The sequence below is a fragment of the Siniperca chuatsi genome, linkage group LG14, assembly GCF_020085105.1.
Source record: "Siniperca chuatsi isolate FFG_IHB_CAS linkage group LG14, ASM2008510v1, whole genome shotgun sequence".
Classification (NCBI taxonomy): Eukaryota; Metazoa; Chordata; class Actinopteri; order Centrarchiformes; family Sinipercidae; genus Siniperca; species Siniperca chuatsi.
This window is the reverse complement of record NC_058055.1, coordinates 15,570,885-15,594,755: the sequence shown is the minus strand read 5'-3', so window position 1 is coordinate 15,594,755 and position 23,871 is coordinate 15,570,885. Positions and strand designations below refer to the sequence as shown.

Below are 23,871 nucleotides of genomic sequence, written 5' to 3'. Positions count from 1 at the left end.
GCTGTCTCCGTGAGTATGTGTGTCTCACAGTGTTGGGCGTAGTGCATTACTGCGATCTGTTTTAGGTACTTTCTAAAAAATCTTCTTTTTACTATTTATGTGCTCTCTTTAATATTTATTTTAACACATTACTAACTGGAGATAAACATACCAGCTGAGAGTACCAGCTGGCTACTTTCATCCTGGGAAGGAGCAGAAATACATCACATTAAATGCAGAGGACAGCATCTTCAAAATAAAAGTAGTGAAGGTTCGACTGAAGTTACAAAGCAACTTTACTTAAATAAAAAAACACAATTGTCTTATATCAGAATCACTTTACCAAGAAATTCATGACACTTAGCTATGCTTCTGTTTATTTCAAATTTTCCAGAAATGAGAATTTACCAAATTTACTTTTTAAGATGAAAGCAAGCAGCAAATGCAAACTCCAAGCTTCAACACATCACCTTAGAAACTTGTGGGTGACACTTTGTCCGTGTTTTTGTACCGATTATGGTTTCATACTACGCACTTTTTATGCATGTCATTATTTTAATTTGTAATATCTGAAAGCAAAGTTAGGATATATGTGCATGGCACAAACATCTGCTGCACTATAGTCTGCTAAGGGATGCAACTGGTCTTTTCACTGCAGTAAAGGTAGAAATAAACAGTAGGACCATGACCCAGCTAAGGTTTCTTTATTATCTTTAAAGGGTGCTTATCTATAATGGCTAGTGTGTAATGGTTTGTTTTGACCTACTTTACCAACAGCTTGTAATACACAACACCCACTATATGCAAAACATTACGTATCTGTTGTTTCCATGAAATAGAGAGACAACAGGTGAAATATAGAAAGGACAAATGCTGAAAAAAGATCATTAAAAAATATATCTCTAAATGTTTTATCTTGAGACAAAATGTCTTTTTTGCTGTTAACACAAGCAAAAAGAAAGCTCCAGCCAAGCAATCTGACTGGTCAACATTTATTCAAACACTACTGATTTTGCCTACAGTCATGCTCTGCTGGTTGCCATGCCAACACTTGTGGTAACCAGAGAGCTAGTTAGTCATCTGTGCTGTTTTGTCCTGTTTTTCTGTTTTTATGCATGTACACTATGTTAAAGCCCTCTCAGACAGGGCTCATGTAATCAGAGCAATAAATAATAATGCACCATAATATTATAACAACATAAGCTGGTCTTTAATGTGATTACAGGTACTTTTTGTAACGCTGAAGGGCCGTCTGTTAAGTTGTCATCATAATATTAATTTCTATGAGGAGTTAGTTTGCAGAATTGTGCAGTTTTGTGTATATTTAATAACATATGCACATTTGTGGTTGAACATATGTTTCACTCGTGGTTCAGTGCCGTTAAGAATAAACATTTGAAGCCATTCATGTGACCCTGCTGGCCTGCGATCAAATCCCAGTAAAGTTTTCTTTCCTGTGTGTCCCTGTTTGAGTATAAAGTGAGCAGTTCAGTGGACATAAAACACAGGCCTCCTTCCTGTTGTACTCTATTAAGGTCATTAATCATTAAAGAGAGTATCTGCTGGAAGAGAGATTGTAAGAGCCAACACCACAGACCTTTATAAGATACACTTTCTGGTGCATCATGCTAACTTCCTGTGGCAGAGGCGGCTAATGGCTACATTACAGTTCTAACAGCTTTGTTAAATTAAGGTTTCTGTCACAATAGCATCAAATATCCTGTGGCAGTATAATTGCACAAAGCAAATAAACTCTCCACTTACAGCTCATCTGCAAATAAATAATCTGACATTGAAGGTTTTTGTATTTTAATGTCTTCTTTTTCAGACTTTAACTCTGACCCTTTAGTTTTCTGTTATGCTTGCAGTTATAAACGTCATTATTCCACTGCTGCAGTTATAACTCTGGGTTTTGGATCCAGGAGAAATGAGCAACAAAACGCCCTTCTCCTTTTAGTTGCTCTCACTACTATCAGTCATATGTCTCATTACTCAGTTGCGCCATCATACTTCATATCGCTTTCTAAGCCCTTGTCCTTTTGTACTGTCATTCAGAAAGACTTATCCTTTGATATGCTGACATCCTCATCACAGCCAGAATCCACTCTGCTCTTCTATTCGCTCCCTCTCCTTCCTGTCACAAGCATGATCAGCTGTTTCCTGCGCTCCAGCTGGCACTATACCTGACAGCTCTCTGCTCTCTGTCCTCTCTCTTCATCACTCTCTTCTCCCCATTTACAAACAGATAACCCTTTAATCCATCAGCTGCTTCTCCTCTCTCCAGAAACTGGTAGAGCTCCCTTTCATGCTGTCATCTCAACTCCCGGTGTCTTCTCTGAAAACTTGCCTCACTTAACTCGCACACGCACCCAGGCCTGCATTCCTCTCTCCTGACAGACGCCAGGTAGGTGCCTTTGATCACACGTTCCTCCTATCGCTTCCTCTCTGTGATCAGAGCTGTCACAAGAGGCTGATGCAGGTTTACGTCGCATGGCTGCCTTCTGCCACTCCCTCAACTCTGTGTCTTGCTTCTTCACTCTTCAAAATGGCTGTTCAAAATCCTAGGGCCAAATGAATTAACCAAATGTGAGCCATTCCAAAAACTGAAGTAAACTCAATTCAATTAAATTTTATTTATATAGCGCCAATTCATAACAGAAGTTATCTCATTGCACTTTTCCTATAGAGCAGGTCTAGACCATACTCTTTATAATATTATTTAGAGGGAGGCACAATGCAAATACCATCTAGAATTTTTTTGAAATAATAGAAATGTAATTGTAGTGTTAATATTAATAAATTAATAATAATAGTCAGCTATAGGAAAAATAATGTCAGTATTAGTAACAGAGCCAATAACAACAACTGTAGTAGCAGTTGTCGAGCAGGAACATGGTGGAAGCAAGTGGCCCACAACTACAGATCCAGACTGCAGCTCCAGAGGCAGAAATGCCTGCTGAAAGCGACAAAAGGAGAGAGGAGAGAAACAAGAAAGCACAGAACTACGGGAGAGAGAAGATGTTGAGTTAGTAACATGCAATAATGGGATAAAAATGCATACAGATGGAGAGGGAGAGAAGGAGAGGAAAGAGGTGCATCATGGGAAGTCTCCCGGCAGTCTAGGCCTATAGCAGCATAACTAAGGGATGGTTCAGGACTCACCCAAGCCAGCCCTAACTATAAGCTTTATCAAAGAGGAAAGTTTTAAGCCTACTCTTAAAATGTGAAGATGGTGTCTGCCTCCCAAACCCAAACTGGGACCTGATTCCACAGGAGAGGAGCTTGATAACTGAAGGCTCTGGCTCCCATTCTACTTTTGGAGACTCTAGGAACCACAAGTAACTCTGCATCCTGGGAGTGCAGTGTTCTAGTCGGGTAATAAGGTACTATGAGCTCTTTAAGATACGATAGTGCCTGACCATTAAGAGCTTTGTAGGTGAGGAGAAGGATTTTAAATTCTATTCTGGATTTTACTGGAAGCCAGTGCAGAGAAGCTAATATTGGAGAGATATGATCTCTTTTCCTAGTTCTTGTCAGTACACGTGCCGCAGAATTCTGGATCAACTGTAGAGTCTTAAGGGACTTATTCGGGCAGCCTGCTATGACAGCCGCAACTGTGGATGTGAGGGCATTTTCTGTTTCACAGCTATAACACTGGCATTACAGGAACAATTTGACATTTTGGAAGACACCCTTATTTGCTTTCTTGTCGAGAGCAGATGAGAAGATTGACACCACTCTAAAAACTGTTGCGCAGTTAGCTTAGCCTAGCATAAAGACCAGATATAATTAATTAATGAGCTTTAGAGGTACTAGTACATGTATTTTTTAACTTTAGGCAGAGCCAGGCTAGCTGTTTCCCTCTGTTTCAAGTCTTTGTGCTAAGCTAAGCTAAGTGGCTGCTGCTTTATATTTAGCGTCGAGACATGACAATGGAATTGATCTTCTCATATAACTCTCGGCAAGAAAGTGAATCCAAAGAAAGTGTATTTCCCAAAAAAATATAAAACTAAAACTCCAACTCCAAATGATCCCTTTAACATAAAACATATGTGGATTTAGCATCTCAAACAGTGTCAATGGATCAATTTGACTTGACTTTATTGTTCAAAGTCATTTATAACAGACCAAACTTGGCTTGAATTTTAGATGTCTAGGATTCAGGTCAGGACTTTGACTGTGCCACTCCAAAGTCTTCATTTTGTTCTTCTTCAGCCATTCAGAGGTGGACTTGCTGGTGTGTTTTGGATCATTGTCCTGCTGCAGAACCCAAGTTCGCTTCAGCTTGAGGTCACGAACAGATGGCCGGACATTCTCCTTCAGGAGTTTTTGGTACACAGCAGAATTCATGGTTCCATTTATCACAGCAAGTCTTCCAGGTCCCGAAGCAGCAAAACAGCCCCAGACCATCACACTACCACCACCAAAGTTTACTCTTGGTTTGATGTTCTTTTTCTGAAATGCGGTGTTACTTTTACGCCAGATGTAATGGGACACACACCTTCCAAAAAGTCCAACTTTTGTCTCGTCAGTCCACAGAGTATTTTCCCAAAAGTCTTGGGGATCATCAAGACTTTTGGGGAAATACTTTGTGGACAAAAATTTTACTTTTCAGAAGGTGTGTGTCCCATTCCCATAGTGTGACAAACATGCAAAAAAATTAGAAATCAGGAAGGGGGCAAACACTTTTTTCATACAACTGTATGCATCTAAACTGTTTAGGCCCTACTAGTCTTAATATTCTTTCTTTAGTTTAGACAGACACAGTTAGCGACTAGCTGATGAACATAGTGGAACATTTTGCCGGTAAAGAGCCACATATTTCCCTCAGGAGTTGGTAGAGACCAAAAAGGTGATGATATGTCAGTGTTGTTTTCATAAATTCTTTCCACTGATTCCAAGTGGCCAAAAAAAATTGTGCATTGCAGTTTTAAGTTCTTTTCTTTGGCATCCTTAACATGTGCAAACCCCTCACTACCAATCTATGGACATTACCGAGACTAATACAAATACACACATAGTCTGCACTTATAACCAAGCTGTAAGACAGCATCAACTAGAGGCTGGGACATTGTAACCTTAGTGAGGAACGCCTTCTCCAAACATTAGTCAAAAGTACAGCCCTCCTCTTACAGCAACAACATGTGGTGTATTAGCACACTTACTACTGCACCGTAGTTGAAGGTACAGTATGCCTGGGTGGTCTAAAAAACTATCCACAGGTATGAGGCCGCACGCCACCAGCCACCATTCACCAAAACACACACAAACATACATATACACTAATGCTGCCACGTCTTGAGCTTTTCCACATCTTTACAGAGTCAACACAAGGAGTAAGGACACTTTATAAATGACCAGAGAAAACAAGAGAAAGATGAAAATGTGGGAAAGAGAGAAAAAATATGAGAAGTGAGAAAGAATGTCACTTAGCAGAAAAAGATGGCGGTTTCCATTTCCACTGACAGCCCCATCCCCACATCAGAACTCAGCTAGGGGAGGCTTTGCTGTCCTCATCTCGTTAGGGAATACACAACTCCAATCAATACTTTCAGAGAGAGAAATTAAAACATAAAACAGGCAGATTGCCATGAAAACACAAAAAAAACTTAAAGAAACAAAGAACAAGTGGAAGTGACCAACAGAAACAACACTTAAAGGAGAGAAAAAGACAAGAGATTTGCAGAGTCTTGTATCACCCATCACCACCAAAGTGCTGACGGTGTCCAGACGCCATGATAGTGATGGCGAGGTCTGATGCTATAGGAGGACAGAGGAAACGCTGACACTTTTGGAGGCGAGCCCGAGGGAGGAAATGAGAGAGGGAACAGGGAGAGAGTGGAAAGAGGATTCAAAGAGGGAACAACGAAGGTCAGAGAGAGGCGACGAGAAGAGGAAGCGTGAAGGTGAACAAGGCGATGAAACCCACTTAGTTTATTCGGTCACCCACTAACTCTTTGTTTTTTTACAGTCACACGTGTTGCACATACATGAACACACAAACATTTGTGTGCACACTCAAAATGCCCGTGGGGGGGGGGGGGGCTGATAAGGATTGCAGCAAGACAGATGTTACAAACTGTGTGGAAGCAAAGGAAAGCAACAGCTATTTGGAAACCTTTCCTGGGACAGTTCTGGCTCTGGAAAGGGGCTATATGAATGGTAGCTAAAGTATGCTTCATCAAATCTGCTTGTCAGGTGGTCGAATAGCTGAATTTCTGTCACTTTCCGACACCGACAACCTGACATTCACAAACATTTCACGCAGCTGTGTGGTGTGGAGGTGAGAAAGTAAGCTGGCATTGAACTTCTCTCTCAAGCTTTCTTGTTTCATTCTTTACAAAGCTATTTCTGTCACTTTTCGTGTGTGCAACCAAATGCAACACTATGAATGCGAAAATGTGTGCTTTCATCCCCATATATAAACAACATCAAGTCTTCCCCTCTCTGTGACGGTCGGCTTTTCACGCTGCCTTCGTGTGTGGCTGTTGGGAACAACTATAAATACTTTTGCCTTCTGACATAGTTGGACAAACTAGTTCTTTTCTAGCGTAACCCAACCTTAAGTCTTCATAAACTAATTTTCTTCTGACATCTAAGCCAGATTCTCACTTTGGGACTCACTGTTGTTTAACAGCACAATGCAGAGTTAGAGGATGCCCTCTGTATCAGAAATGTACCCTACTCTAATTTACAATGAATAGTTATGTCAGGTCTTCTGTATCATCTGTTGTCTATATGTGGCAAATGGAGGAACAACTGACTGTTGGCTGGGAAGCAGAATGAACTACTTCAGGAAACAAGAGGATTGCCTGAAACCTTTTCACCTGTTCAGCAAAAAAAGTTGATAATACAATATTATTTCAAGGTAAATGTTCATATGAAACTGCCTTAGAAACTGTTTTGATCATAATCATAAAGATATAAAGGTTCTTAATTTAACCAAACAACTCTCAAAGTCAATTTGACTTTCATTTTTGTTTTATACTGTATATATTGTATTCAGCCTTGTAGGCCACTGTGGCAACTTCTTTCTTCTTTTGTGTTCCAAGTAAAATACAACAGGAAGCTGTGACTGAAAGTAAGCTGTAGTATTGGAGTTTTAAATTTGTATCAAGTTTTATTAGTTTGAATTATCACCGGATTTTGTTTTGTCTTAATTTCTGTGCAGTCCTGTTTCCCAAAATAGACATTATTCAGGCTCTGGGAAAAAAACAGCTACCAGCAGACACACAAACCCAAAGGCCAACAGGCCACATGTCGGCATGCTGCTGGTGTGAAGGGAGCACACAGAGGGTTGATGATCCCTGATGATGGCTTTGATGAAAGGACCTCCTGTCCTTTACCTCCTTCGTCCTACCATTTGCTCTGCAGGAGCTCTGTCTGCTCACTCCTCCTCCTACTCTCACTCTCCTTCACTTCCATCACAGGGTGTCTCACCAATGTGACTTCCTCCCCCCGTGTTTTCCTGACCGCCTGCTATGTGAAAGCCCTGGAGTCAAGTAAAGCATCCCCGTGCTGTTCTCCCCCTCTCCACCTCCCAAGAGAACTACATATACTCTGTGGTGACCTCTGCCTTCCCCTGTCTCCCCCCTGTCCTCCCCCCTCTGTCTCTACACACCCACCCCCATCCTCTTTCCTAGGTGGTCTCCCCAGCGGTGTGTAGTCAATGCCCTGCAGTCAGGATTAGCTTGATTTTTGTAACCTTTCAGGTTGTCTGAGCACAAGCTTTTCCCTGTTTGTCATGTGTGCATCTTAAATTAAAGTTTAGAATATTAAAATCTATTTTCCTTTACACATAAATTGATTTAATGCATTTTTACATTCACAAGAATAAATTACAAAACAAGTCTTTTGGCAAAATGCAGTACTGCTAAAAGGATTAGTCATTAATAAAAGTCAATCGACAGAAAACTATTTTGAGAGTTGATTAATCATTTATCAGTTATTTACTGAGCAATAATGCTGATCACTCTGTGGTTCAAGCTTCTAAAATGTGAGATTTTGTTGCCTTACTCTTCTTTATATAATTTTATATTGAATATCTTTGGGATTGGGACTGTTGGTCGGACAAAATGAGGAATCTGGAGATGTCACTGGAAAACTGTGATGGACATTTTTCATTATTTTCTGACGTTATACTGAACAATTAAATAAAAATGTAAAAAAAAAATAAAATCAACAGATTTATCAATGAATATAATCATTAGTTGCAGCTCTAAAATCAACAGAAATTTCCTCTTTGTGGTCTACCGGTAAGGGTTTTCATGGAGACAGATAAACGTAACTCAGTCCAACATACCAGTAACATATCATCTATCATCTGTCATGATCCTGCGTATTTTACTGCTTCTGCCAGGTGAAACTTTTGCTTCAGTTTGGTGAGTGTTGTGTTTTCAGCTTGTAATTAAGCCTACACGTCTCTCTCCTTTCAAGACACTTATAGTATAAAACCTTTCAAAATCCATTATATCAAAAAGAATGGTTGCCAGATAAATCCAATTCTGTTTCTCAAATCATAACAAGTTGTTGTTTTTGTAGATGGTTTTCAGACCATTGAGGAAGCACAGCACATTGCTGCACACATTGAGGTTCCAAAACTCATTCCCTTTATATTACTATCTTTGTCTCTTTCCTCTAAAGGCTCAGCAGACATTTAAAGGAGAAACTGATGTAACATGAGAGAGAGAGAGAGAGAGAGAGAGAGAGAGAGAGAGAGAGAGAGAGAGAGAGAGAGAGAGAGAGAGAGAGAGAGAGGACAGTGAGAGAATCAACAGAGTAGAGAGGAGGAAACGGCTGGGAGACAGCAGTTACATCCACAATGCTGCAGCATTTTCTTTTCTCCCTCAGAAAAGAGTAATGCCCTGCAGTCACAACTCACAATGTCATGTGTGTGAAGAAGAGAAAATGTGTGTCTACATGTGAGTGTGTGTGTGTGTGAGTGTGAGTGTGAGTGTGTGTGTGTGAGAGAGGGGGGGGGGCAGACAGATACTGCTGGAAAGCTAAAATGCCCTCTGTGCTGGAATTTACCAGATGGCACTGGACAGAAACAACCAGGGGTATTACATACACACACACACACACACACACACACACACACACACACACAGAGAGCATATTTTAGGTCTATTCAGGAATGAAGCAGCATGCAGTGACAGGAATAGATGGGGGTTTACATGCAATAAAAGTAATTTATAAAATCTTTGACTGAGCATGTATAATACTAAATATAAAACATATTAGATGTATTGTACTAGTGTCTTCTTTCTACAAAGATACACACAACAATAATAATAATAATAATAATATTAACACAAGTAGCACTGAACCTTATAAAGCTAGACAATAAACATCAAAGTTTGCACATTTTAAAACCCTCTTTTAGAGATTACAGGGGGATGGACACAATACCAGACATTCCTGCATAATACAGTGTAATCTAATGCAACTGCCCCACAATAAATAATATCTTTGTGAAGCCTGCAATGTTCACATTTTTGCTAGAAAGGTGTATATTCAACACCAAGGTCATTGTTTAGGCTGTTTGTGGTGTTGTTGTTTTAGATTTCATTGTAGGTATATCTATTATTTTCTGTACAACTACACAATATATTGCATCTATTGCAACACAAACTATGACCTCAATAATTACCAATTAATTCAACAGAGAATCCCCCATGGACTAACAAGCCCACAGGATGCCCCAGTTCTTCGTTCACATTTAAGTAAAAATTTAAAGCAAAATTAATTGAATAAATTATCAAAACAGACACAAACTTAGTGTGCGACTGTCTGTGTTTGCAGTATGTAAGACATAGGGGTTTTCTTTTTGTGTTGTTGTTGTTTTTTCCCCATTGTTGTCTGGTTAGAGATCTGAGCCACTGGTAATGTTTGTGTTGTGCACAACAGGAAAAAGGCAGTCTCAGTGGGGAGACAGTGGAGGCAGCCGGTTACACAAGCAACAACAGGAAGGAACAGCGCAGTGACGAGGAGGAAGGGGAGGGTTTGGGAGGCAGCTGTGGACCCAATCAAGATCTTCAACAAACAGTGTGCTGTTGAAGGCAGAAAATGTATGGATACAGATGACATCATCAGCCAAGGGGTGCTGATGTTGTGCTGCCTGTTACGTTGCCATAATTAAGATGTTTACAACCATGCTAAATAGTATAATAAAGAGGCAGCTTAAAGGGTAAGGCCATTTTGAGAATGGCTTCACAGATATACCCCCGTTTATTCAACACTGTGACATTTAGATTAAAAATTAAAACAGTATTACTGTACCAGCCATCTCTGAGCCTTAATGCCTTAGTGAGCTTTAAAGCACACAGCACTATGAACTGTAACTGTACTAAGATCAGCTGACTGAGCTATTCTGTGCCGAGCTAAATGGAAGTCGGCTAAACTTAGCTAAAACGTGCCAGCCTTACTCACCCACAAACATCTTTCCAACCCACTAGCCTAGAATACTGATTTAAGAGTCAGGGAATGCTGCTGTTTCATTCATAACCGTATATTAAGCCAAATGATCTCTGACACAGAGAAGCCACTTCACAAAAATGTGTAACTAAGCTAAACTATAAGTCGACATCTAATGTCCTCGGTGTAAGTCGAAGTTCTGCCGCTTCCGTCAAGATAAACCAGCGCTTCCTCATTGCAAGAAACAGAGAAAAGCCCTGAATCATTCTAGTTCAAGGTCCAATGCTTCATTACTGCCAGCTCGTTCCGATAAGAACACACATACACACACACACACACACACCCTGCTGGGATCATTAGAGATATTCATAGGCAGAGTGCTCCATACCATCTAACATGCAATGACAAATTTGTGCAAGACAGCATGAAGGCCAAATATACCCTCTCTCCATGCTCCCTCTTTCTTTCTATCATTCACACACACTCCTGTCTCTGACTGTCTCCTCTTTGAGCTCTATATCTATAAGTCCTCTGTGACCTTAGCCTCTCTATTCCTCTTTGACTATTTCCCACCAACACATCTCTCTATGTGTGTCTGTGTGAATACAGTAAAATCACAGAAGGTGCAAAAAAGTTAGTTGGGTTTCCTGCTTCCATCTCCTCACTGCTGTTTCCTCTGACAATAAACCTTGCAGCAAAAAGCCGAAAACATTTCCGACCAATTGTCTTTCACTCTTGTCTCTACAGCTCATAAACACTAAGTACACGATCAATGCACTGTTACATCCTGTTCAACTTGACACTCTTACAGCAATGGGATCAGAATCACTATCCAGTGTACAATAAATACACAGGAGTTTGACTTTGTAAGTTTAGTGCAAGGACACTAAAAGTAATACCCTGACATCAGACAGGATTGTCAACTCGTTACACTCTATTTCCATCAGTCAACTTGATGGAGTGGGTGGATTTGAAGGTCAGGACCCAGGCAACAAAAGTAGTGTATTTACACGGAAGTTGTGGGAAAGGATTTAAAATGGTTGAGATAAACAATGGGTAGGCTTATTGGTGTCTACACAGACTGTTCACATAGTGGCAAACCCCTGAGAGCCTCAATACTGAAGCTGGCTCACGTTATCAGCTGAGGATTAAGGGTTTAGTTTAGTTAGTGCTTGGTATATATGATACACAAGCTTCTGGAGGATGAACTCTGAGATGGTTACCTAGCAACGATTAGTCAGTTAAAAAGGGTTCCAGAAGTATGAGGACCCTTTGGTTCCGGAATAGTTTTTCCACAATTCTGTATTCTGATTTGGAATTTTTCTTTAAACGATACCCTCAATGTTAGATGTTAGAGATAGTTTTTCTTTAGTTCATCCAAAATTGACCGAGAATCCAAAAGTAAATTAATTTAAGCTGCAGATTGTGGCAGACGTAACACAATTTTAAGATGGATGTTTCTTGCCAAAATGCACCTTGGGAGTCGTAGATATAACTTCTCCTTTGCAAGTACACAGGCTTGTACCTTTAACTTGTTATCAAAGAATCAGATATTTAATAAAGCAGTTGTTAATCTCTTGTACTGATTCCACTGGGAGAGTTTCATGTCCATCCAAGCCGCAGATGTGCTCCGACTGCCAGTCACCTGACATTGTCTATGGAGAAAATGAATGGGGATTTTATTTCTGGAACCAGGGGCACCTGAAAAAGCTGCTCCCACTTTGCAACTCTATTGACTGGTCAATGGACAGAAAATTAATCTCCAACAATTTTGATAATTTATTCATAATTTGAGTCATTTATCAAGCAAAAATGCTGAACATTTTCTAGCTCCAGCTCCTCAAATGTGATGATTTGCTGCTTTTTTTGTTTCTTTAATATCACAAAAAATTTCAACAATTAATCAATTAACCACAAAAATGAACAGATTAGCTGATTATGAAAACAATCATTAGTTGCAGCCCCTATTAGCTATGATAAGGTGAACGCAGTCAAATATGCCGCATTGCTCTCGGTCTATGCTGAGTTGGGTTCGAGCACAAAAGCTTGTCGGACCATTTACATTTTAAAAGCATACAACAAGTAATTCTCTAACTGACAACCACAACACTGTAAAAGTCTGGGTTAAAAGGCATGTGTGTGAGGACTGGAGGCCAGCTGATCCTGTTGGAACATCCAGTCGATGAGGCTTGACCTTTGGATGACTTCTCTGTGGCTCATGTCTGCCCTGTCTGGGACCCGAAGAGTCTCATCACTGACCCTCTAATTCCCTCAGTACGTATTGTCTGTCTGACTGGGCTGGCACAGGCCGTTTAAATATCGGGACAGATTAAGCACTGATTTAGAAATGGCAGCCTGTCCCAAAATGTATCAGGAAGAGGGACAGTTGATTCTTGCTAGCTAGCTGCTGTAACGCACACACTCACGAACAGTCTGTGCTGGCAAGGCAAAGCTTTAATATAAATGTCCCCTCAGCTGGAAATTGTTTCCAGTGCAGCTGAAAGGCTCCTTTTATTGAGCTAGCCCCCCCCACACACACACACTCTCTTTCTACTGAACATTTAGACTTACAGGGAAATACAGTGTGTTTTTTCCCCTTTGGGGGTTTTTGTTTTACATCTATTTTATAGATAATTATAATGTAGGAGGAAAATTACAGCTGCATATTATTATTATTATTATTATGGAAAGTTCCCCTCCTGTAACATCACTTGAAAGCCAAAACATTAAAACAAGAGACAGTATCAAGATCCCTGAGTTTATCAATGCAATTAATGCCTGGTGTAAAACTGAAATCAATACAGTGTATGCACTGAGCACATTGATTGAGCACATTATTTGTGCAGAATTTCCATTAGAAACGTATTATCTAAAAGGAACACATAAGCTACTAACTGAGCAACTCCCAGTTTGCATTAATGATTCACATTAGTTCACATTACTGATTGGCAAAAAATGTCTGTGAGTAGAATATTTGATGAGGCTAACACTTTACAGAACTGCTTCAGTTGATATGAGAAATTATACAAATCAGCATTTTTTTCTCACTGTTGCTTTTAATAAATAAGACTGTTCTAAAGTAAACTGCAGTAAAATGTGCTCTTGTTTGGCTGCTCATCTTCCTCTCTACGTGCCATTCTGTGACTCTTTCTCAACTCAAGTTTCTCTTCCTCCTTTTAGTTTCGCAATTCAGCCACCCCACAGCATCCTATGAATTTCATTTCTTTAGTATCATCTTCTCCCTTTTTGTTTGTTTTTTTTCTTTTTAAACAAAAAAGCTGTTGTTTTACCCATTTGGTTTAACTTAGAGTCAGGACCATAGCTACCATGGAGGACAGCAGGTCATGTCTTTGGTATCGTTGATGAGTATTTGTGGGTTTTTAATAACGTCAGGAGGAGTTTACATTCTACATTTATTTTTATTTTTTTAAACTACACTTTGTGGGTTTTTTCAAGCAAAAGAAAACTGTATTTGGATTTGTCCACCAGAGACATATTCCTGCCACTGTGGAGAAGGCTTTCAACAGCATCATGGCACAGTGCCATTTGGTAGTGACACAACACCATTACATGCAAACAAAAGCCTTTAGGTGCAGCCCTAGTTTGTTCTGTTCTCTGGAGCAAAAGTGAACTGGAGTGGGTGTTACTGCGCTGGCAAAGCCAAGAGCAAACACGTCACACTTAACAGGAAGAACAGGTTGTGCTTTCGCTGCTTTCTCTATGCAAATGTGCGCATGCATAAATATGTGGACAAAACACACACACTTCAAAAGTGGCTGCAGGCTTACAGACTCTAGTTCAGACTTTGTCATGTTAGCGCCATCGGAGCGCTCGCATATTACTCACACTCACACCCACTCGTTTATGTCATGCTCTGTAACATTTGGCATAAAACCTAAAGAGTGTCCTCGCTTTACTTCTGTCCTGAGGTGTTCAATGTCCGGCATGTACTGTAGAGACTACTGCTGTTTTGCAAGAGTTCACTTCTCAGGAATCAGTAACCGGTACTGCGAATTTGGAGTACATTATTGCACTATCGCTGCTCCTAAAATATTAATATTCAAGGACGTGCAGCATACAAGTGCCTATTCACTGTCAAGAGAGTTCAGGACCAGAATCAATCGTGCAGACCAGAAGCTTCCTCTTGAGCTGGGACCCTGGGAGCCCCTAAAACGGTGAAGCAGCTCAACACATTCCTCAGCCTGAGCAAAGCCATACCTGCCAACACTGACTGCTGAAGAGAAGGGAATTTTCCAGCAGAATAAGGCCTTATCCCAACATGCAAACACTGACTTTTTCTTCTTAGAAACCCTCTGGGTTACTCACAGAATTATTCAGTCTTCTAGTTGAGCTGATCAGAAATGCAAACCGGCTACAAAAGAGATAGGGTCTCACTTTCAAGCCTGGTGGTGGGTGATACAATCTAATATCTAGCTGCATCCTGAAAATTTTATCCAGGTGGTTATTAATGTTTGCTTTGTGAAATGTGTCTCTAGCCTAAATTATCATGAGCAGTACAGTCAACAAAAACCTCCTAACTCCAGTTTTAACCTGATCACCAACTGCAAACATCCAAATTAAGGTAATAGTTTGATTGAGACATCTAAATGCGCCCAATAACCCAAGCTTAAATGAGTTCTTTGAAAGTGGAGTTACTGTCTGGGACTATGTGTGGTAGCCTCCAGGCTACAGGGAAAACTTGCCGAAAAACTGAGTGACTTGCTTATTGTTTTTGCTTTGAGCTAACTTCAAACCACCCAGTGAGCTCAGCTATTTGGTGTGTTAGGTGTAACATGACAGCTGTAAAATTAAGTTTTATATCCCCCACAACCGCTACCAATGCCAGTCGTTCTTTACCCACTGTTTTCCTTTGGTTCATTGTGTTAGCTTTGTGGTACATGCACAGAACAGAAAGAACAGGTTAAGCTGTATACATACACAGTATAGTAGCCTAGCTCTTTTATGATTACAACCCTTATGCAAGTACAACATACACAACATTTTTATGCATTGTGCAGGTTCAGAAAATCAAAAATGAATAGTTGTCAAGCTACAAGAAAGGAGAGATGTATTGGCTCGTGAAAATGACTCCTGATATTTCAAAGCTAACACTTTTCAGCAACAAGAGCGATATGACTCCCATAGAGGAAACACGCAGCTATACAGCACATTATGAATAACTGATCAGCTGAAACAGACATGAAAGATGGAAAAAAGGGAAAGCAGGACTGTTGGCAGGTCTGTAGAATGAAATTTGTGCAGCGTGGTGTCATTATTCAGAGAGGGCATCACATAGGATGCACATGCACAGACACATGCCACACTGAAGACCACACAGACAAACATAAGCAAACAATTACATAAGCAATCAATAGCAGAGAGGTTCTCAATAAGACATCCTGCTGGTGTTGTAGACATACATCAATACAATTGAATTAACCCTACACAATCACAGAGGACTGCTGGACATACACATTGACATTGTGCTTTTGAGTTTTTTTTGTTTGTTTTTTTTGTTTAGTTTTTTTGTGAAGCACTTTAAGCTGCATTTTATGTATGAAAGGTGCTATATAAATAAAATGTCTTATTATTATTATTATTATTATTATTATTATTATTATTAATAATAATAATAATAATAAACAGATACAAGATAAATACTACAACACAGTCTAGAAACATTGCAAACATTCACAGCTGTCTTCAATCAGAATATGACCTAAAACAACCAGTCACTTCTCTGTTAGATACATTTAAGCATTCACGTCATTCATCTTCAGTAGAACAGATATTTCAGCTTCTGCATTGCACAATCTGTTAGTGTTTCAACTGTGAGTCATGAATTTCCTGAAATGCTTGAAATTAATATGAACGGAGGACACCTCCTGCACCTTTGGAGCTGCTGTCAGAACTTTCCGTGGTGCTCCGAGGCCTACATGTGACAATGTCAGAGTCAATATATCAACTCCTGCACCCGGGCGGGATGACGTAATCCTGATCTGTGACTTAGACTCGCAACACATGCCATCGGCAATGCACACATATTCACTGACATGCTTCATCCAACTGGCAGTGTTAAGATTCAACAGTGTTCTTTCTCCCTCTGTATGCGTCAATCAAAGCCCGGTTAGCAGCTCCTGCTCGAGGCTGAAGAACGCCTGTGGATCTCTCTCTGTCTCTAGCTACTCGATGGCATGAGTGCTGAGCTAAGCTCAAGTGGGAAGAGGGACAGGGAGTGCTGTTTTCAGCAGCAAGGATTCCCCACCCATTGTTCTTTCATCCGTGACCAACACACTGCTGACCTCTGACCCTAACCTTTGACTGCTTTGTGTGTGTGTGTGTGTGTATGTGTGTGTGTGTGTGTGTCTGTGTGCCCCAATGGGACTCTTAACAATGTGGGAATGAACCATAAACTGCTTTCAAAGCATCAAAATTATAATTAGCCACACACAGCATAGCAGAGGTGACTATCTTTTAGCCACACACTGATACAGTAACGCAAAGATCCACTATTCTGAATAGATATATTGATACATTTATTAAGTGTATGTATGTAATCCTTGCTGTAACGGACGATTGTCACAATCAGCAAATTATGAATAACAACAGAGCTGAAATTTTTAGTCGATTAATGGATTGACAGAAAATTAAGTGCTAAATTTAATATCTTTGGGGTTTGGACTGTATTGGACAAAACAAGACATTTAAAGACACCACCTTGGGCTTTTTTATATAATTTTATAGACTAAATGATTACTCAATTAATCAAGAAAATAATCAGTAGACTAATCGATAATAACAAATAATCGTTCGTTGCAGCTCTAAATAACAACCTACAAACTCAACAATATTTATTATAACAAGTGAAGGAGCCAAAGAGGCCCACACATTGTCAGCCTCTTGTACTAACTGTATTAACTATGTTTCCATCAAAGGACACCAGCAGCATTTCCCGGCTATGACAGAAGACCTCACTGACCTGAAGAGCTCATATGGTGCAGGTGCTGTTTGACTAATGAACAATGAAGGACTGAAATATAATTAATAAAGTTAATTCCTTCTCAGTAAAGACTTTGTGATCGAACACACTTCTCAAAAAGACCTTATGGTGTGCAAGAAATTCTACTCAAATTTCTAAATTCCAATCAAAACAAACCTACTGATTATTACAGATGAACAACTTCCCCTGACGATTGAAGGGTTTATACGTTCTATCGTACCTCCTGGTCTGGCTGAGTATTATAGCTGTGATTGCCACCTCCAACACAGATTAACACATACTCACCACTGCACAAATTATAGGGTGTTTGAATACTACCCACTCAGTGTCTATGAGTGTGTACGTGTGGTAACAGTGTTTATTTCTTCCTATCATAATCAGTGTGCCTGTACGCCTTTAGTAACAACTTCCGTCCAGGAGGAGAAGCCACACAGCCATGTTTTTAACCACTTTCTACTAAGGCAAGTTGTAACTATTGGCTTTGTTAACGGTTAATTAATCATTGCACACTGCAAATAAATACATATATCAGGTCATAACTGCTGCTAACTGCCGTTAGCTAGTTAGCTCAGTTAGCTGTGCAGCTAACTTAGCGGTCCTATTTGCTGACCAAGTCCGGAATGGGCACCAGAACCATAACCGGGCGCCACTGGCACACATCTCCTGGAACTACCTGAGCTATCCTATCGAAATATATTAATATATAAGTGGTATTACAACACAGTATATGCCGGGGATAGCAGGTTAGCATGCTAATTTGCATGCAGAACTGTTACTTCTTCACATTCTTTTGATAAGGTTAGTTCATTTTTTTAATGTTTTAAACTAAAATTCTGGCCAAATCTTACATATTGCCCTTTAAAATTGTTCTATAAATGATAGTCTGAAGCTTGAAACAAGAAAGAATAAAGCAATTGCTGCATAAGAATTATGAAAAATGAAACATGACTTTAGAAAATACTTGAAACAAGTCGATTTGCATTTAAAAAAACAAGTAGGAAAGAAAATAAAACCTCAATTAAGGACTAAAAGTATTAAATAAGCAGATTTTGTGCACTGAACAATGCGTCATATTTTATAAACTAATCTGATGTTTTGTATGTAAAATCTTAATCTGTAAAATAACTAGTAACTTCAGATGTCAAACGAATGTAGTGAAGTAAAAAGTACAATATTTGCCCCTGAAATGTAGTGTAGTATAAAGAGTATAAAGTAGCAGGAAAATGAAATACTCAGGCAAAGTACAAGCACGTACAGTATATGAGTAAATGTACTTAGTGCCAGCGGATCACTTGCTTCAACTTTTTCAGTTCATCAAGAAGTTTTACTATCTAACCAATCAGTAGCAACTGCCGTATCCATCCTGTTGACATAATTTTCAGTCGACACAGCGGTTTTCATGTACTTCCCTCTGTATGTATATGTGTGTGTGTGTGTGTGTGTGTGTGTGTGTGTGTGTTACCTGGATCTCCCTGTCTTGTCTGCTGTGCGGGGACATATCTAAAGCGGTGATGATTGAAATTCACTCTCTGCTCCGAGGGACTCTGGGATTCAGTGAGGCTTATCTGAACTGAGGTGCTTTATTCTTCTCCTGCTTCTGTACTACTCTCTCGCTTGTTTGCTCATTGTTACAAACACACACACACACACACACACACACACACACACCTGCAGAGCGCCCCGACCCAATCCCTAAACACATTCACAAGGGCATCAAGACCTCAGATCCAAGCGTCCCACTGTTGCCATGGGGACCATTTCCACCCTGTCAGCACTTCTGAGGTCTGCCTGGAGCAAGGCAATTTGCCCCCTCCCCACCCTTCACTCTCCCTATCCCTCAACCCCTTCTCTTTTTCTCCTTTCGAAGACGGGAAAAAAAATCCCATCTTCCATTCTCAAGAGGCACGACTACTCCTTCTCCTATTCTGTCTCTCAGATTCATTCACCCATAATGTTTGGCACCAGCAATCTCCTCTCCTCCTACTCTCACTCCCACTCCCACTCCATACAGCCTTTATAAGTGTGTGTGTGTGTGTGTGCATACTCACTTACTCCTTCCACAGACTGAAAAACGAAGGGAGAATATGCATCTGCAGCTGATTTCAACTACGCAGGATGAGTTAAATGCAGACAGTTTATGTTTCCCCAAATTTAATGTATAGATTGAGCTAAGCCACAAAGGGAAGCAATTGTTCTGAAGATTTACACTGGCAGAAGTCCTGAAACGTTTTACTTATGTGCAGAATTTGACCTTTATGTTTCTGCTGCAGGCATGTTCATCACATGAGCCTTAAAACAGCCGCTCTGGCATGAAGAAAACCCATTTAAAACAATGCTTGAGAGTTGGCAGTTGATATATAAAATATTATTACTTTACCGCTGGAGAAATGAACTTTATGCCCGACACTGGCGATAAATGATGCGATAATAATGTGATACTTCCCCCACAGAGAAATTCTCAGAGCACAGTCAGGCTGAGCTTTAAACCAGCTGGCAGGGATTCAGTGTGTTGCTTAAAGACACTTCAGCAGGGCGGCTGGAGGCTTGAACCAAAGTTCTGTGGCTGGATGATAATCTTATGCTACTGCTCGAATACACAAAAAAACACTATTAGGAGGAATACCACAACTGTAAACTGACCCATAACACTGCGACTGAAGCCTCACACATTCACACAGACGGTGACATAACACAAGACCTTCTATGAATGTTCTTTAGGATTCACAGGGATTTAACTACCAGTCATATCAGGTCAGAAAATGAAAGATTCGGCTCGTGATTATGTCCATAATCCATGGAAATTCCTTGCGATGTGCTATACTTAGATGCTTTAGCTTTAACTAGACCACATATACACAGAGGCCAGCTCACTTCTAACTTCCTCACAGTATTATCCCAACATCCTGACAACATAATGGACCTGCTGTTCAGGGGATCAGCTGAAGCTGGACGTGCAGGAGTACAGGCACAGCTGGTATAGCTGGTCTCTGCGTGGAGGGGCACATTACGTGGCTTATCCTTTCTATACATAGACCTGGAAGTATTTTTAGAGCCACCATGCACTAGCAGCACAGATGACATATATATGAAATATTATGTCTAAGACTGAGTAAACCCAACTAAACACATTTTAAACGCCTTTTAATTTCTGGAATAGCTTACCCACGAGAGGCTGACATAAATCTTTATGATGAGAGTTCATAATACACACCACAGGCAGTAAGCTAGTGTAAAACAAGTAAATAAGTCATAAGAGGATAATGTCTTGAGAGGGTGGGGGTAAGCTGATAAAGTCACTTGATGATGACCACAGACTTAAGGTCATAGTTTAGCCTCCTTTTAAAGTACCACCACATCAGCAGGAATGACATAATGGGGTTGTAGGAGCAACGCAATTACCGGTCACTGTGCACTCAAAACCAGCAGAAGAAGAGCACCTAGCCTTCTCCTAAACTCCAGTCTCTTTGCAGCCTTGCTTTCTGCGATGCTGGAGGTTCACAAAATGTCAACACCGGTGAGGGAACAAAGCTTCGTTTTGATAAGAGCTTGGAGGACAGATCTGAGAGGAATGCTAGTTTTGGATGAGGGGCCAGTTTACCAAACTCGGAATTCCAGTATAATTCTAATATAAACAAATCTAATCAAAATAACAATTAAATGTATCTGTTCCCGTAAGACCGTACTGTTGGTTTTGTATCTTTTAGCTCATTTACTACCAATCACTCATACCGAATATCACAGCTAATCATTTTGTTTTAGAAATTTTGATGCATTTTGTCCACTTACCCAGGATGCCGTTGTCCTCCTTACATTTCCATACAATATGAAAATCAATTACTAGACTCTTGAGACTTGCTTGAGTTGCAAGTGCACTTCAGGGCTGCAACTATTATTTTCATTACTGATGAAACAATTATTTTTCCATTTACTCTATAAAATATTAGTTAATACTGAAAGAATTCCCCAGAGCTCAAGTTCACATCTTCAAATTGTTTGTTTTGTCTCACCAACAGTCTGAAACCAAAACGTATTCAATTTACAGACATATAAAACAGAGAAAAGCAGCAAATCCTCACATTTCAAAAGCTGGAACCAGCTAATGTTTGGCATTTTTGCTTGATAAATGACTACTCAATTATCAAAATTGGCAATTAATTTCGATCGACTAATGATATATCGTTCAATCGTTTCATCTTTAGTGAACATCGAGTCTGCATTAATTTTTATTAAACTTGCATTATCATCATGAGGCAATTCAGTGCAAACTTTTCAAATCTGTCTGGGCATTAAATGCCTTACCGCACAACGATACTGTGACACACAACAGTGAATGCACTATTGATCGCTGCAGAACATAAAGATGTTTCGAGTGTGTGCGTATAGAGTTTCATCCTATAGACAAATCAATGGGAGCCAATGGCTTCCTGGAACTATAGGAAAAAGACATTTTTAAAAAAAATCTAAAACACGTATTTTAAAAATGGTCAGCAAAAATGTAAAGGTTCAGGCTACATGAGTTACAGTTAAGGAAGTAAAACTTGCCACAGTTTCCTTCCCAAGGTGCAGTGGAGATCCACAAACCCAACTGTGGGAACCACTAGGATGTATAGTTCACAATCACTGTCGTACTGGGCCTCTACAGCGATGATCTCAACACTGTGAAGAAATCAACTTAATGAAACCAGAAGCCTTGAATGGCGCGATGACCCGCTTTTTTTTTTTTTTTTTTTTGTTCAAACTAACCTAATGGGAATAAATGGATGTAAATGGTAAAGTGTGAAAAACTGACAGTAAATTCTCTCACCATGTCCGCTGGGGTGCTGCCCGTCATCGTGAAGGTTTTCCCGGTCCTTGGAGGGGTTCACACACACACACACACACACACACACACACGCACGCACGCACACACGAGACAAGGACACAAATATTTCCTCTTTTCGTCTCCCTTGTAACAGCTCTCACAAACACGTCGTTGTTGGGTTTACGGCCGGGAAACAAAAACACAATTTATTCCTGGTGACTTGCTCTCTCCACAGTCACAACACTGAGATTGTCAAGACGTGTTACTGCGCGTCTTCCTCTCTATTGCACAATCATTTCGTTGATCATTTCCCACACAAATTGGTCAATTTGGAAGTATAGTTAATGTTAGTGGGATAAGCTGTCGACCCGAGGGCCTCTTCGGACCCTCCAAACATCAAGAATATCCTGCTTAAGAAAAGGTGCCTACGCCATGCGAAAAACCAAATACTGCTGGCACATCCGGACACGGATCTTTTTCTCTCTTGGTGAAAAAGATAAAATAATATCCGCAAGGTTAACAGTTACCGTCCTCTTATAAACTCAAACACACTTGGTACAAACACGCGTCACACGGCGAAATCTGTCGGTCCTTCGCTTTAACACGGGAGTTTGTGATGATTGTTGTTAATGTTGCAGACTGCGCTGCCGTACCTTTACGACCCGTTCAGCTCAGCTGTCATCCTGCTTCAGGAACTAACATCAAGCGAGCAACGGGAAATCCCACGGGACTTCCGGTTACACATTTCAAAATAAAACATGCATTGTGCGCAGTATACGCATTTCTTTTTCTTTTTGGTCGTTTTATTACAAGGGCGTATGTTTCAGAATGTGTGTTTCACAATAAAGTCAGAAGTTTTCAACTAAAAGAAGCACATGAATGCTACTTCCTAAATGTAGGCTATGTACATATATCAATCTAGTGGACAATACACTCTGAATGAAATTGGTTATCGTGCTTTCCTACTACAAAGAGCATGGTGCTCTGTTTCTTTACCTTTGATTGGTGTCTCAGGTGAACATTAACTGTAAATAAAAACATAGATTAAATTATTTTTTACACTCGAAAAACACACAGAGCTTGATAGTCAAACAACACAGTTTAGGAGATTTTAGTGAGGAAATCAAAAGGAAACTGTTAAACATAGAATATCACACCCATCCCCAGTTGAAATTACACCCTTCTTTACATATTTGACTTAACACATAACAGTTATATATGTGCATGTATACAGCAGAGGGGGGAAATGGGTTTAAAAAAAACACAGCAGAGAAATTAATTTGCAAGACATGATTTAAATCCTTTGCTTTTCCTACTGTGACAGTCAAAATGTCTTCAATTCAAAAGGCCTATACTTTTAAGTACTTGCTATGGTTGACACATAGGCTAATGCTTGGTCATTATTATTCAATACATGATAATTTCCAAATTAAAATCATTTTTTTTGTTAATTTCAAGAGTCTTGTAGTAGTATAAGTGTAATTATAGTTAGAAAAGTATGATATAGGAAAAAAGTATAATGTTATCGTTATTATTATATAGTATGTTTTTTGGCACCCTAATCAAAACATTTTGGTTGATATCTAGCCTACAAATAATAGATTTTTTAACTGAATTTGCTAGCATCCTTTAGGTTTTTTTAGAGGTTTAATTTAGTTTCATTTTAAGTTTTATT

At 39.8% G+C, this 23,871-nt stretch overlaps 1 protein-coding gene across 1 annotated transcript in view; it reads right to left on the bottom strand.

The window, feature by feature from the left end:
• Nucleotides 1-22,905, bottom strand: part of ubl3a (ubiquitin-like 3a) — a 35,628-nt gene extending 12,723 nt beyond the window's left edge. Inside the window, exon 1 of the mRNA XM_044222167.1 lies at nucleotides 22,200-22,905. Coding sequence (XP_044078102.1) covers nucleotides 22,200-22,226 — 27 coding nt within the window. The 5' untranslated portion in view covers nucleotides 22,227-22,905. The remainder of the gene's footprint in view (nucleotides 1-22,199) is intronic.
• Nucleotides 22,906-23,871: the final 966 nt, after the last annotated feature.